At 39.5% G+C, this 13,688-nt stretch overlaps 3 protein-coding genes across 4 annotated transcripts; all 3 read left to right on the top strand.

The window, feature by feature from the left end:
• Positions 1 to 83: 83 nt before the first annotated feature.
• Positions 84 to 434, top strand: RB195_009983 (uncharacterized protein; the record flags this gene model as incomplete). The annotated part of the gene is made up of 1 exon (XM_064190773.1): positions 84 to 434. The coding sequence occupies one exon, from the start codon at positions 84 to 86 to the stop codon at positions 432 to 434; it is 351 nt and encodes a 116-aa protein (XP_064048356.1).
• A 1,768-nt stretch (positions 435 to 2,202) lies between these two features.
• RB195_009982 (uncharacterized protein) lies at positions 2,203 to 6,553 on the top strand (the record flags this gene model as incomplete). Of its 2 annotated transcripts, XM_064190772.1 has the most annotated exons (8): positions 2,203 to 2,331; positions 4,139 to 4,285; positions 4,352 to 4,408; positions 4,558 to 4,626; positions 4,713 to 4,816; positions 4,895 to 5,060; positions 6,000 to 6,112; positions 6,538 to 6,553. In XM_064190772.1, 8 exons carry the CDS (start codon positions 2,203 to 2,205, stop codon positions 6,551 to 6,553), a joined length of 801 nt encoding a protein of 266 aa, XP_064048355.1. The 2 variants fall into 2 exon arrangements, with proteins under 2 accessions (XP_064048355.1, XP_013297197.2); XM_013441743.2 differs by lacking the exons at positions 4,139 to 4,285; positions 4,352 to 4,408; positions 6,538 to 6,553 and having other exon boundaries at positions 6,000 to 6,116.
• Positions 6,554 to 7,093: 540 nt separating this feature from the next.
• RB195_009981 (uncharacterized protein) lies at positions 7,094 to 13,659 on the top strand (the record flags this gene model as incomplete). Its single annotated transcript, XM_013441742.2, has 10 exons — positions 7,094 to 7,108; positions 9,374 to 9,556; positions 9,652 to 9,800; positions 9,853 to 9,934; positions 9,993 to 10,143; positions 12,397 to 12,506; positions 12,553 to 12,659; positions 12,742 to 12,909; positions 13,353 to 13,443; positions 13,597 to 13,659. 10 exons carry the CDS (start codon positions 7,094 to 7,096, stop codon positions 13,657 to 13,659), a joined length of 1,119 nt encoding a protein of 372 aa, XP_013297196.2.
• Between the last annotated feature and the right edge of the window lie 29 nt (positions 13,660 to 13,688).

The raw sequence follows: 13,688 nt of genomic DNA, 5'->3' as shown, positions 1-13,688 counted from the left end.
GTTTCCATTAACATAATTAATACCGTGGTGTAGTGTTTGATCTCCTAGTTTTTTCCCTTTACTTTTACTGTATACAGCTGTCTATGGTCTACGGTTCACTTATTGAAAAAGTTCTCACGCTTTCAAAGGTATGTAACATGTTGTTGACTTTTGTGTTGAAACTGCCTCTTACGGTTGTGTGTAATGAGTATTCGCTATCATGGCCTCAGAATGTGCCGGTGACCGTTTTTTCTCGGAACATATCTTCTGTTTTTCTCGTGCAAAGTCTGCCTCATGAGTTGTACAATACCACGTGTCCATTCATTCAATCCAACCGTGCGTACGTCGCCTTATTGAGCACTTTGGCGCTGGATAATACACCTCGAGTGCAGCATGCCACAAAATTGACGATCTTGGGATCTCTTCACGAAAAGGTTAAAGAATGTAGCTCATGAATGCTAGAAAAGAGAAGGAACGCGCTTACGTTCGATCCTTTGTAATTGTGCTGAAAAAGGTGTGTGAAACGTCAGCAGTCCATTGCTTGTCGGTTCGCTCGCAATCGCGGCAGGTGTACCTGTCCACTAGTATGTGGCATGTCGGTCATAAAGTATTGAAAGAGATGCTGAAGACAGCGTATCATAAAATTGACGTCGTATGTGGGGTAATACGGAGAATAGGAAAGTACGAGTATGAGCGCCACCACGTTCAATTCCCACTAATCGTCGTGGTAAATAGCGCTACTTCTTACTACGCGCCACCTTTGTACGCGCTTACGAGTCTCTCAGAACTCTATTTATTGGTTTTGTACTTGTAGTCTACAAATGAACTCAACTAACTTTGTTGTTTCAGAGAGATCCCAACATAGTTAATTTCGTGCAATGCTGCCTTTATGGTTGTGTGTATGGTTGTGGGAAGGCTGTAGTGGATTCGTAGATCCTTTGTAGGCGGCACTAAGCGTGACGCGTCACGTCTCTAGTGGAACTGGCTGCTCCTTTTCCGTCACCATAACGAGTGAATGATAGCGTAACCTCTTCAGGACTCTTCCTTCTTTGTTTGGGTACAAGTTAATTCATATAGCTTCTATAGTCGTGCTACTCAGCGCCGCTCTTATTGGGTTGAATTTCTGGGCGCTAAATTTCCATAGAGCTCAAAAACCGTTCTTAGGTGACAATTTCTCATTTGAGAGGGCGATACTTCATTAATCGAAAGCTCATCACTGGAAGTGAATAACTAAGTCAGTCCGGTTTCTAAAACTTAAGCATTAGTCTTCGAGAGTCCTTGACATATAGGCTAGAAATACTATGAGAAAAAAGGAAGATAGAGCTGAAACTAATGCTGCTAACAAATGCTTTGTCTTCATCCCTCCAAACACGCTTACTGGAAATGAACACCCAATTCGTATTGCATAATACTTTCAACAAAAAAAAAAAAAGAATTCTTTGTATGCAGCAACTTCCACACATTGATCTGTGTTCACATGCTTGAAGCGCTAAAGAAGGCCTTTGCGTTAAGATGTAGCATTTGGCGGTTAAGGACGGTCTCTGCCCTCTAGGAACTTTTTTTTCTGCGCACGAAAGTACAAGTCGACCAGAACAGGGTTGAGTTCCCCCCTCCCCCTCAGTCTTGGCAATGTCCTGTTTTCTTTAGTTTCTTTTGTTGCAACGATGTGATTTCAGTTGTCAGGAGTTGCATTGCTATGTTTTTTCTTCTACTTGCGCATAATTAGTTTCATTACTTTTGGTTCTTCGCAGTCAGGAAATGTAGCAGATCCAGCAACTGAAATCTCTGAGGAAGATGCCTTGACAGCAAACTAACGAAATCAGACCTAGCTACATTTCGTCCCCTTTGAACAAGGAAAATGAGCTTTAAGGAGCTTGTTTACGCCATCATGCTATCCATCAATCTTGGTTTCGAACCAACGTGCAGACCAACTCGTCCGACTATCTAAAACTAACGAAATCAGACCTAGCCAGATATTTGAATGTCGTTTTTTATTAGGGTATACCGTTTAATTCTCATCTTTGACTATACATACTGAGTTCTGCTTCATGACTTCTTTCTGTTAGGAGATCGCAGTGGTATTCTCGCTGAGATTATTTTTGTTTGTATTATTTTCCATGTTTTTTTTGTGTATATATTTTTCTTTTTCTTATTCTTGCTTTCTTTTCTCATTCTTATTTTTTTTTCTGTGCCTGTGTTTTGAATGACCTTGCAGCATTGAAGATGGCACCATCACCTGCGAAGAAGATTCCAGACATGTTTTTTCGTGCTCTTAAGAGGAAAGGAGACGTAGCTACACTTGCTACTACAGATACACAGTGTGAAAAGAGAACGAAAACAGAAGAAAACGAGGTAACATGTCAATCTTTACTTTTTCGTGTTCATGCGTTCACACAAACTCATAAAGACTCACGCATTTTCGATCGTCGTTGAAAAAAAAACCAAGCCAGAAAGTTTGGTGGTCATTTTTGATTACAACCTTCCCTCCCGAGAAACTTCGTACATTTTGATCAAGATTCAATTTGAGCAGAAATTCCTTTACGTGTTGAAATGTCTTTGGCATTCTCCCTGAGACTCGTGTAGCACCTTGTGTTTCAATGTTATGTCTTCGAGTAATCTTATACGAGTAGAAATCGTCGATCGGTTCGTCGGAGGAAGGGGAACATCTTCAACCGCGCATTAGACAACGTGACCACTACCAATTTTTGGTTTTATCAACATTACGAACTGACGTCACCGCAGCACTAACTTGCAAGGCACAGCTATGCTGTTTCTAAAACTCGCATGATGATGGCGCTCATCAATAGTGACAACGTCTATGCAGCGCAGCTCTGCGAACTGCTTATCCCCAAAGAAAAGCGACCGTAGCGAACCACAGTTCAGCTGCTCTTCGATACGTCTCACTTAACTCCGGCTTCTTGCGACTAGAGTTGGGTTATCCACCCGCTTCATTCCACTTATATTGTCTCCTAAATAGCTATCTGCTTTTGTCCTTCCACAGTTTCTCCCCCTTCACAATTATTGTGTATATTATAGGAATGTAGCATAAGCTTCACCCTCCTTTTTGGTGGAAGCACAGATAAGATGCAGATGTGATCTTATTGATAAGTTTACCAGCGAACGCTGTTACACTCTGAAGAATATCCACACTCCAATGTTCGAAAAATGCGCCACCACACGCTTAAATTGGTGATCGATCGAATCATCGAAGTTCTTCAGGACAAAATTAACAACGTGGAAGATTTGAAAGGAATGTAAACCTGAAAACTGATCGACAAGAAATTATTACGGATGCTGAGATACTAGAGGAAGATTTTCATTATTCCATGACAAAAGATGCTAGATCTGTTTTTACTTTTGAATCATTTGCAGTAGATACAAGAATTACAAGAAATGCGAATCAAATTTGCGCCCACATTTCAAGGAGAAAACCTAACTGGTGACGAACCATGAGGATTTCGTAAATAATGGCCCTATACACAGATACAACTCCGTCATCCATTGGAGGACGTTGCGTCATCAAACCTCCAATCACAATGGTGCCAAAGTTTCAAGGAAGCCATGGAGAGTATAAAGAGTTCTGGACAATATTTGAGTCTCTGATATACGAAAATGTCGAGTTGATAGTCGTTGCGAAGTAGACTTACTAGTTGCTGGTTTTCGGGGATATCCGCAATGCAGCTGCAAAAAAAGGCGAGAAGGGTAATCAGTATTACCCTGCAAATACGAACGGATAATGAGTGTGATCACGAATCGAACTGAAAGCGCAGGAAGCGTAGAACCAACAAAGGCGTCAAAAATTGCTCGACTCGAAAAAATCAACAGCTAATAAGGCAAAAGCAATCAGCAGTACTTGCACTACTTCACAACATTAGTAAATCATATAGTCTTTGGTTAAAAATGATAGAAGTGCTGATTGTAATTTCATATGAATTACTTACGAATTCATGAACGAGAGTACTCTATAAGAATGTGAACCAAAAAAGTCCGGTCAAAAGAAATGTTCAGCTACAAAACCTAAAAACCGTGTCTGGAAGAGCAGAACCTCTTCAAAACATCGTGCCGCTTTCTTCCCCGTTGCAAACATATTTCCAGGTTTTGAAGAAGTAATTCTTTACTGTGAAATGTTCATTAGATATTTTTGTCCACTCAATTTCAGACGCAAAAAGAAAATGCCACTGTCAGTACAGGTTTCTGTTTGTACAGTCTTTTGACGGACAAGCACTGGCGTAGCATTCTGAAAGAAGAATTTAACAAGAAGTACATGCACGAAATCGAATCATTTCTCCGCAGTCAGTATGCTCGGGCACGTGCTTTAAAACATTGTTCTCTTTTCATATTAAAATAGGTGCTAAATTTCTGCATTATTTAGAAGGTTCCCGTTTTCCCCCCAAGTGAAGAAATTTTCTCTGCTTTCAATCTCACATCGGTAGAAAAAGTCCGCGTAGTCATCATTGGTCAAGATCCTTACCATGGTATTGGCCAGTTGAGTTTCCGACTTGGTTTACTTTCAAGATGTGACTTTATTGAGCGGTGACTTTTTTATTTTAGATGCTTTGAAATATTCTGCGTTTTTAGGCTCATGGGCTCTCGTTTTCTGTGAAGAAGGGTGTACCTCCGCCCCCTTCCTTGAAAAACATCTATAAGGTCGGACACTGCTCTTACCTGATCTGTTGCATAATATCGCAAGCGTTGACGGTATGCAAAAATTGCTTCCTAATAATTCTTTTGAGGAGCTAAGCAATGATATTCCGGGATTTCTCATTCCTAATCATGGGTTCTTGGAAAAGTGGGCCACCCAGGGAGTCTTTATGCTCAATGCCACATTGACAGTCGAGTAAGCTCGTTTCGTTTTCTCAAACAGTTTTGCTCCAAGTGGTTTGTACTGTGTTAGGTCTGAAGTACATTCTATCAGGTCTGGAAAAGCGAATTCACATGAAAAGATTGGCTGGCAAAAGTTTACGGACAAAGTAATCTGCCTGATTTCCTCAATGACCGAAGGAGTCGTATTTCTTTTATGGGGTGGATTTGCTCACAAGAAGGAAGGCCTCATTGATAGGAAGAAACACGCTGTAATCAAGGTGTCGTTACCATTATAATTGTTTACTAGATGATCTCTAGTAATCTTTGTGTAAGGTCGAAAAATTCGAAGTACGATGAGGAAAGTATTTTGCAAATAGTTGATTCCGGTGTTAGAAGTCTCCCATCTATTTCTCCACCTTTCGACGCGATGCGTCGTGTGCGTGTGCACATATATATATATATATATATACGTGTATATACATGTGCATATGTACATATATATATATATATATACATATGTATATATACATGTATGTGTATATATATTTGTATTATATATATATATATACATGTGTATATATATAACATGTGGTTTTTATGTAATGCATGTGTATATATACTTATATAATTTATATGCGTAAAATAGACCAAAATGTAAAGAAAGTGAAATGAAATGTTAGCATCAACTGTTAGAATTAACTTCATTGATGTGGTGGCTTCATTCGTAATGCAGCAGTACTGTGCACGCAATTTTCTTCTTCTTTGCTCCAACCACCTAAAAAAATCATTCTTCTCATGATGTTTTCTGAATTATAATATTCGTCTTTTCAAATTAAAAGGAATTTGCAAGCACTTTTTTCTGAAAGAGAGATGAATTATTAGCAATGTCGAAATAAAATCCCGAGTGTTGCTTTCATGCTTCTTAGTTTTAATCCTTGTTTTGAAACAAGTGTAGAGAGATTTCCGGAGAGACTTTTCAGTGATCTTTAGAAAACGATGAAGAAATGCGGTGATAGCTCCTTTTGAATCTTTCTTAAAATTTGTTTGCTGCCAATACAAATAATCACCGTTATTTAAACTTGATTTATTAGTTCTGGATGTTTCTTGCATTCTGAGTGAGTGATTTTCCGAAGATGAGTATTATTTTTCTTTTCCATTTTAACCTTCGAGATGCAACTTTAGATTTTACAATTGCAGTTTTACGTCAATTCATTCAGACCGCTCATCCTTCTCCGCTGAGTGCTAGTAAATGGTTCGGATGCAGGTGCTTCTCGAGAGCTAACGTCGAATTGGTCCGAATGGGCCGCGAACCTATTGACTGGACTTCCTTGTAGGGTGTCGATACTTTGAAGTGTTTGTTGCGTGGGTATCATTCGTAAGCGGGATCACCAGTATTCTTCTTTTGTTTTTAGATATCATTAACATTTTTTTCTTGTTGCGGAAGATCTAATACCCAAAACAATTTTTGATCAAATAGATACAAATATCATAGTGACTTTCGCTGGAGTGCAGTCCATTGACTTCATATATTACCTTGATAGCAGCAACATCCGCACTTTGGATAGCAGTTTAAAATAAGTAAGATAATAAAAAACTAATCATCCTCGTATACGTCCGAGCTTTATGAGCTTCGGGACACGTAGGACCTTTAAACGTTGCAAACAACAATGACTGCTTTGCATTCTCTACTTCTGCAGAAATGGAGCACTAAAATTTTCTTGCGTTGTGTGAACAGCAGTCTTGTTTTAATTACAGGACGTTCTTTCTTTGAGCGCAGCAACTTGTCAAACCGAAGTAACCAGCGTAACGATTGACGAACCAACCTGTTGGGTATTTGTTGTCTTTGAGTTGAGTTTTTGCTTTTCTTTATTCTGCTACAACAGAAGTTTATTTTTTGCATACTCATTTTCGGACAAGCCGTGCAATATTGTTGGATATTGTTGAACTTGGTTTTTACAGTCCCTCCAATTGTATATCTTTGTATTAGAAGTCCATTTCGAATGTTACCTATTCTTATTTTTCTAGCTCAAGCGCCGTATAGTTAACTTCCTTTTTATTGTAGGAAATGAAAGTGTAATAGTTTCTAAATATCGATCTCACGTTTTCCTATGAATGTTGTTAATGAAGGAATACTCTGTCCTACGGATTGTTTCGGATGTTGTGTTGTTACACATTATTACTTACAACTTAATCTATTATGGGTCTATTCCAATTCACTTGATGTTCTTTTTGAGAAATGGGGTCCTCTGCCACTGTATCAAATAGGACATTGGTGTGCAGGCGTCATTTTTGTTGCAATGAATGTCATAGGATGTTCAAGAACAAGGTATCTTCTATTACAATATAATAGTAATCATTTAGACTGTATAAGACTGGATACATTTAGACTGGACTGGACATTTAGAAAGACTAGATAAGCATTTAGACTCCTTCATCGTCAAGGAGTTTGTCGCTGTTCCTAATAGTTTTGAAACTTTTCAATTGTGATGGAGCAGTTCGCAGAATCACCAGAACTGTTTTTGTGTACATTAGGCTTACAGTGCGTCCGGAGCTAGCAGTAGATAACGGCGTCGTATCGAACCTTACATACAATACTACCCGCAGCAGAAAGCACTGTTAGTGAGGGATTAACTGCAGAAGAAAAATGTGACTACGATTTTGCAGCCCCCGCACAGCTAATCGGTCACCGCCAGACCTCTTTTTGTCTCCAAGAATGAAGAGGGTTCTGAAAGGTCAATGTTTTGAGACCGATCCTGAGGTTTAAGCGACTCTTGCACAAGTTTTGAATCACATGATCTACAAAACATGTCAACAGTTTATTGTACTAATTGCTTTTCAGATTCCATCGATTTTTGTCCCCTGAAATCAATAAAATGAAGTGTTAAGTGGGAAGAGCGGACATTTTTGACAACGTTTGTTTCTATGCACTTAACCGAGGCGACAATCCCGCTAAAACTGAGACTGGTGTTTTGTGTGAAGAAGGATTACTACTTGAAAATGCCGTCTGCCGTTCCTAGAAAATTTAGCGCTTCAAATATGGAAATTTTGGTCTGAAAGACGACACATCTGTCGATCAATTGTTGTGGATTGGGGAAAAATTTTCAAAATTATCCAATCTTTCTATACAACAGTACTGCTGCAAGTGAATTAATGCTCTGCCGTGCTCTCAGAGATTGTTCGTTTGATGTTTTCAACGTCTTTCACCAATTACTCATTTTCTTAAAATTTCCGGTACTACTTTTCATTTCGTTTTCCTACTCTTTCGTTTATGGGCTGGCGTGGTGCTGTCAGTTTGAGATGCGCTGTGACCATACGGTAGATGGTTAGATAGAAACCTCCCTCGTGCCAAATAAGCCTTTCATCCCATTGATAAATTGGTACCAGACTTGTCAATGAAGATAAAAACACTGACTTGATCATTGGCTGTCCCTCGTAAGTCATTGTAGGCGAAAACGCGTTCCAAAATCTCAACGATTACGAGTTGCAGTAAAACGCGTTGGCGCATCCCAAGTGGATTGATACGGTAGTAACTTTATCCTTTTATTAGTCTGAACGTCCGGCTAAGGCTGGACTTTAGAATTTTGTGGTGTTTGCTTCGTCCGCATTCTCAGATCGATGGAAATTCATATTGATGGCATTTCTGTGAAATTAGAATTGTTTTTCTAACATCGCTTCCTCCTTTTTTTAAAAATAGCATTAGGCGAAAGATTTCGTAGCTTTCTTTCGAAACGAGTCATTCCTACACTTGGAGAACATTCAAAGTTCAACTTAAAACACTCGTTTGATTCTAATATAATACAGACACGAATCGAAAACATTATTCTAAGTATGGGTTTTCTTCCTTTTTTCCCCCAACAGTTATCACAGAATGATGTTTTAACGTAAAATGAGGTGAATAACATTGCCACTGATATATATATATATATATATATATATATATATATATATATATATATATATATATATATATATATATATATATATATATATATATATATATATATATATATATATATATATATGATACTACTTCAGATCATGTAAACTGTTGGCTGCTATTTAAGCAGCCGTTTGCCATGCGTGTTTCTACTTTTTGAAGAAAGCATGTTACCAAACTGAGGCAAACGTGCAAGGGGATAGACATATGGAGTCATAAAGACGAAATGCCTCTGTGGCCTCGGGTACGAAGCGGTTGCAACGTCGAATTTACCTTCTGCGACATGCACACGAAGCTTCTGCGCGATACTGTTGCGCTGTGGCACAGCAATTCGACGCCATGAGACCCTTCTCTCCCGATTTTATAGCCTTCTGACGCCAGTGCATCAATTCGACTCCGATAGACCCGTCGCACCCTCTTTTTGGATTTTCGTAACACACACACACATACACATACACATACACACACAAACACACATACACACATACATATACACAAACACACATACACACATACACATACACAAACACGCATAAACACACACACACACGTGACAGAATAAGCCCGTTATTGTATGGCATGATAATACTGGTTGATTGATTCCTTGTATTTTTTTTTCTTCACCTTCTCAGAACCGTTGCACTTAATTTGTAGGAGGAATTATACATTCATGCTGAAGCTTGCGTAATGGAAGCATTTGAAAATGAAGTCGTAGCGACTTTCAATGATGTTCCTTTCTCTGCTCTTCGTCGAAATTCACTCAGTCTTAACGAAGTTGTTCCTAGTGCTGCACCTGTTTTGGGAAACTCTGGAGCAGGATTTGGAATAACGGTCAAGGTTGGAATTTTTTTTTGTTTCCTCATCCACAAATGTGATTTTTGGAGCTGTTTCTAGACTACCAAATCTCTAAATTTGAAGGTTCTTCTCTTTAGAAATCAAGTGGAATTGAGCGCGAAGAATTTGTAACCATAAAAGTTGGCGAAGAACAATCAGAACGCGACAAAAGTGCAAGTGATGATCACCCATCAGAATCACAAAAGAAAGATGAAGTTTACCATCCCAAACTTGTTACATACAGCAGGTTTGTTTAAGCATGTTCTTCGTCTTTGCTTTATGATTTTAACACCTTTCAGTAAGAACGATGATATAAGCCGCGCACAAACTATTGAAGGACCAAACGGGTTGAAATTAGTTGTTTCTGTAGAAAAATCTGAGGTATTCTTTATAAGTTCCGAACTGGTCCAACGTCTATCAAATCTTAATTTCTTTCTAGAACGCGGAGCTTCCTCCCACTCTCAACGCTGAGGATTCCACTAATGCGGAACCTCTACATGAAGATGCTAACGTTGCGGAAAGGGATGAGTTTTGGAATGAAGCGGACGACATGCAATTAGATTCAGGAGACGTTTCCGATCGAGAGCTAGGTGTGGCACCCGTATGTGAAGAATTAGAGATTTGGCTAGCACATGCCGTCGAATTCTCGTTGTTGAGAGTTGTTTTGTCGAGTAATTTTAGCAGTGTGGTACTCCTGGTTCATCTTATCATTGGATTTGTAAGGAGCTTTACCCACAAACTAAGCCAATTCTATTCACTGCTGAATTAGAGATTTGAAGAACGAAAAATTACCTCAAATACTTGTTGATAGTCGAATTTAAGCAACAGCCAAGATTGTTAACAAAATTTATTACGGCTAACGTTTCGGCGTTTTCGCCTTCGTCAGAGCCTGGAAAGTAAGAGCATTTGCAATATATCCTCTCAAATGCCTCATCCAGAACAAGTCATCATCCTGTAGGATATTACACCCGGAAACAAAAACCAAAAAAGCCCAAATCGTTGTGCCTACCTCAGTAGCCGCGTTGCCGTGATGTAACCGGATATCCGCGTGGTGCAATCGCTCCGTTGATACTAATTAAGATGCAACCCGCATATGACCCCGTAGATCAAAACCTGTAAAGGTCTTGATACAGAGCCAACTCGTTGGTCACGGATAAGCACTCTTCCTTTCTATTCATTTCGGCTCTTTTGCATTTATCCAAAACGCTTCTAAAGTTCTGCGAGATATAATTTCGGGTTCGTACGATAGAATTGTGACAGCTATGCAGAAAGGAACGTTTTCATGACATTGTCTGCGCTGAACTCCGAGGGGAGTTGCTGCATTCGATTGTTTCATCCCCCTTAGATGTTCTTTAATGCGAACACAAACGGGGCGCCCTGTTTCGCCAATGTATTGGTCCCCATATGTTTTGCACGAAATTAGATAGATTACACCAGAGACCATGCAGTCCCCTTCTTCCCGAATGGGCATATTACACAGTCTGGAGTGAGACAGAAGCGATCGTACATTCTATTTCGAACTAGTTGCTTTTTGAGATTTGTTGGAGGTATTTCCAAAGTTCTAACTTGGTCCTCGAGACCGCATTTCACCAGACTAGCCCGTATAGCTTTACCCAAGTCGTCGGATATGAAGAAATTGATCTTATTCGACTCAACCAGTGTGGCATATTCTTGCTGCGCACCAAGATCTGGCCTACGTGCTACATTACCAATGTAACCGTTAGAATTCGCGATGCGTTGCGCTAGGTTGATCGCATCGATCCGCTCCTGGACATCTGATGTCACCCTTACGGCTGTCCTAAACATGTTTTTACCCACAGATTTCTTAGTTTTCCAAGGGTGAGCGGAAAAACAATGAACTAGAATGTTTTTGCTGCTAGGTTTTCGGAACCATCGTGTCTTCCATTCACCATTGGACCACTGTATTTCTACATTGAGGAAGGACAGCCAATTTTCTTTGGGTTTTTCCCTTGTGAACCGTATGTAAGAGGACTGTTGGTTTAGAAGCTCGAAACAAGTGTCCATCTCGTCTTGAGTGGGGCATATAATGCAACAGTCATCAATATAACGGCAATACAGGAAAGGTTTTCGTTCCAGATTGGGTTGTTCTATTTATTTACACATGTGAGGACCAATACATTGGCGAAACAGGGCGCCCCGTTTGTGTTCGCATTAAAGAACATCTAAGGGGGATGAAACAATCGAATGCAGCAACTCGCCTCGGAGTTCACCGCAGACAATGTCATGAAAACGTTCCTTTCTCTATAGCTGTCACAATTCTATGGTACGAACCCGAAATTATAGCTCGCAGAACTTTAGAAGCGTTTTGGATTAATGCAAAAGGTCCAAAAATGAATAGAAAGGAAGAGTGCTTAGCCGTGTCCAACGAGTTGGCTCTGTATCAAGACCCTTGCGGGTTTGATCTACGGGGTCATATGCGGGTCGCATCATAATTAGTATCAGCGGAGCGATAGCACCACGCGGATATCCGCTAACATCACGGCAACGCGGCTACTAAGGTAGGCACAACGATTTGGGCTTCTTTAGTTTTTGTTTCCGGGTGTAATATTCTAGGGGATGATGACTTGTTCTGGATGAGGCATTTAAGAGGATATATTGCAAATGTTCTTACTTTCCAGGCTCTGGCGAAGGCGACAACGCCGAAACGTTAGCCGTAATAAATTTTGTTAACAATCTTGGCTGTTGCTTAAATTCGACTATCAACAAGTTGCAATCTCTATGCCAAGATTCAAGGAAAGTCGAACTTTCGCACCTCAAATACTTTTTCCTTTGATGTGACAGCTTTTATAAATTCTCGAATATCCTTTACTTTCTTATTCTAGTACCGGGTACCTCTTTCAACCCACTGAACAGGTCTCAAGTCATAGGAGCTCTAGCAAACGCCAATGATGATCCATACAAACCGAAAATGGAGTGCCCTACATGTGGACTGGTAAGCGAAGGATGTGATTAATGTAATTAATTTGTTATTGTTGGAGAGCAACGTACACTTTCATGTGCTTTATCGCCACAATTTCTCCACCCATTACCGAATTCACACTGGGGAACTTCCTTTCTACTGTGAATTCTGTCCTAAACGTTTTAGGTACGCAATTTGCTTCAAGTGCAAATCTACATTAGGTAGTGTTACTCCTGAAAGTCTTCTTACAAATAAATATCCCTTGCAGAACTAGTTCTTCATTGAAAGTCCATGTAAGAGCTCATACTGGAGAGAAGCCCTACGTCTGTCCTATGTGCGGTTACTCTACTATCACCAAACGTAATCTAGACAGACATATTGAGAATCATCATGTGAGGCTGGGGGGATCAAAAGGGCCAGCAACGCGGAAAAGCAGGTACATAAAACTCATCTATAATTGTAAACAATCAAAAAATATTTCCTGCTAAAGCTTTGTTTTCTATCCATTTTGGTTCCACTTGATATCATCACTACTTAAGAATATTTTCGAAAATCATTTAATGTATCAATCAAAAATATAAAAAATTGCAAAGGTGGGAACTTTTGTTTTGAACATGTCGAAATAACTATATATTCGCATGTGGCGATGATCGCTGCTTGTAAACATAGGATCGATATTATAAATGTGATTGATGTTTTGAAGAGAATCAACTAATAGTTCCTGTTAAAGCTTTGTTTTCTTTCAAAAATAGAATAATTCAAATAGATAGCATCAATTTGAACGGAATGTACAGTTACTTGAGTGCGATGCTTCATATTGTTGCATGACTAGAGAAGGAAATTTCATCTCCGCCATCGTTAGCAGTTGTATTTTTATAGGTATCGAGAAAATGTGGAGCATGATTGGATCGACGACGTTGGGTCACATGTAGAACATCAATTTGAACGGAATCTTCACAATAATATTGAGGTGTGAATGTAAAAACTGCTGTATGGGTTGGACAGACATTTCAATCAGCATCTTGAACACTATCGGATTTTTTGGAACTCAAATTTCTCAAAACCAGCCTCTTATCTGATTGTTTTTTCTTTAGTTTAGTTATTATCAGTTAGTGTTTTGCAGGAACCTAACAAATGGGAACGACAAAATCATCTCAGTCTAGTGCAGGACTCAAATTCGTCATGATATCGATACGATAATAGTTGCAGTTGCAT

The sequence above is a fragment of the Necator americanus genome, chromosome III, assembly GCF_031761385.1.
Source record: "Necator americanus strain Aroian chromosome III, whole genome shotgun sequence".
NCBI lineage: Eukaryota > Metazoa > Nematoda > Chromadorea > Rhabditida > Ancylostomatidae > Necator > Necator americanus.
The sequence above is the reverse complement of the archived record's forward strand: the minus strand, read 5'-3'. Positions and strand labels throughout refer to the sequence as shown.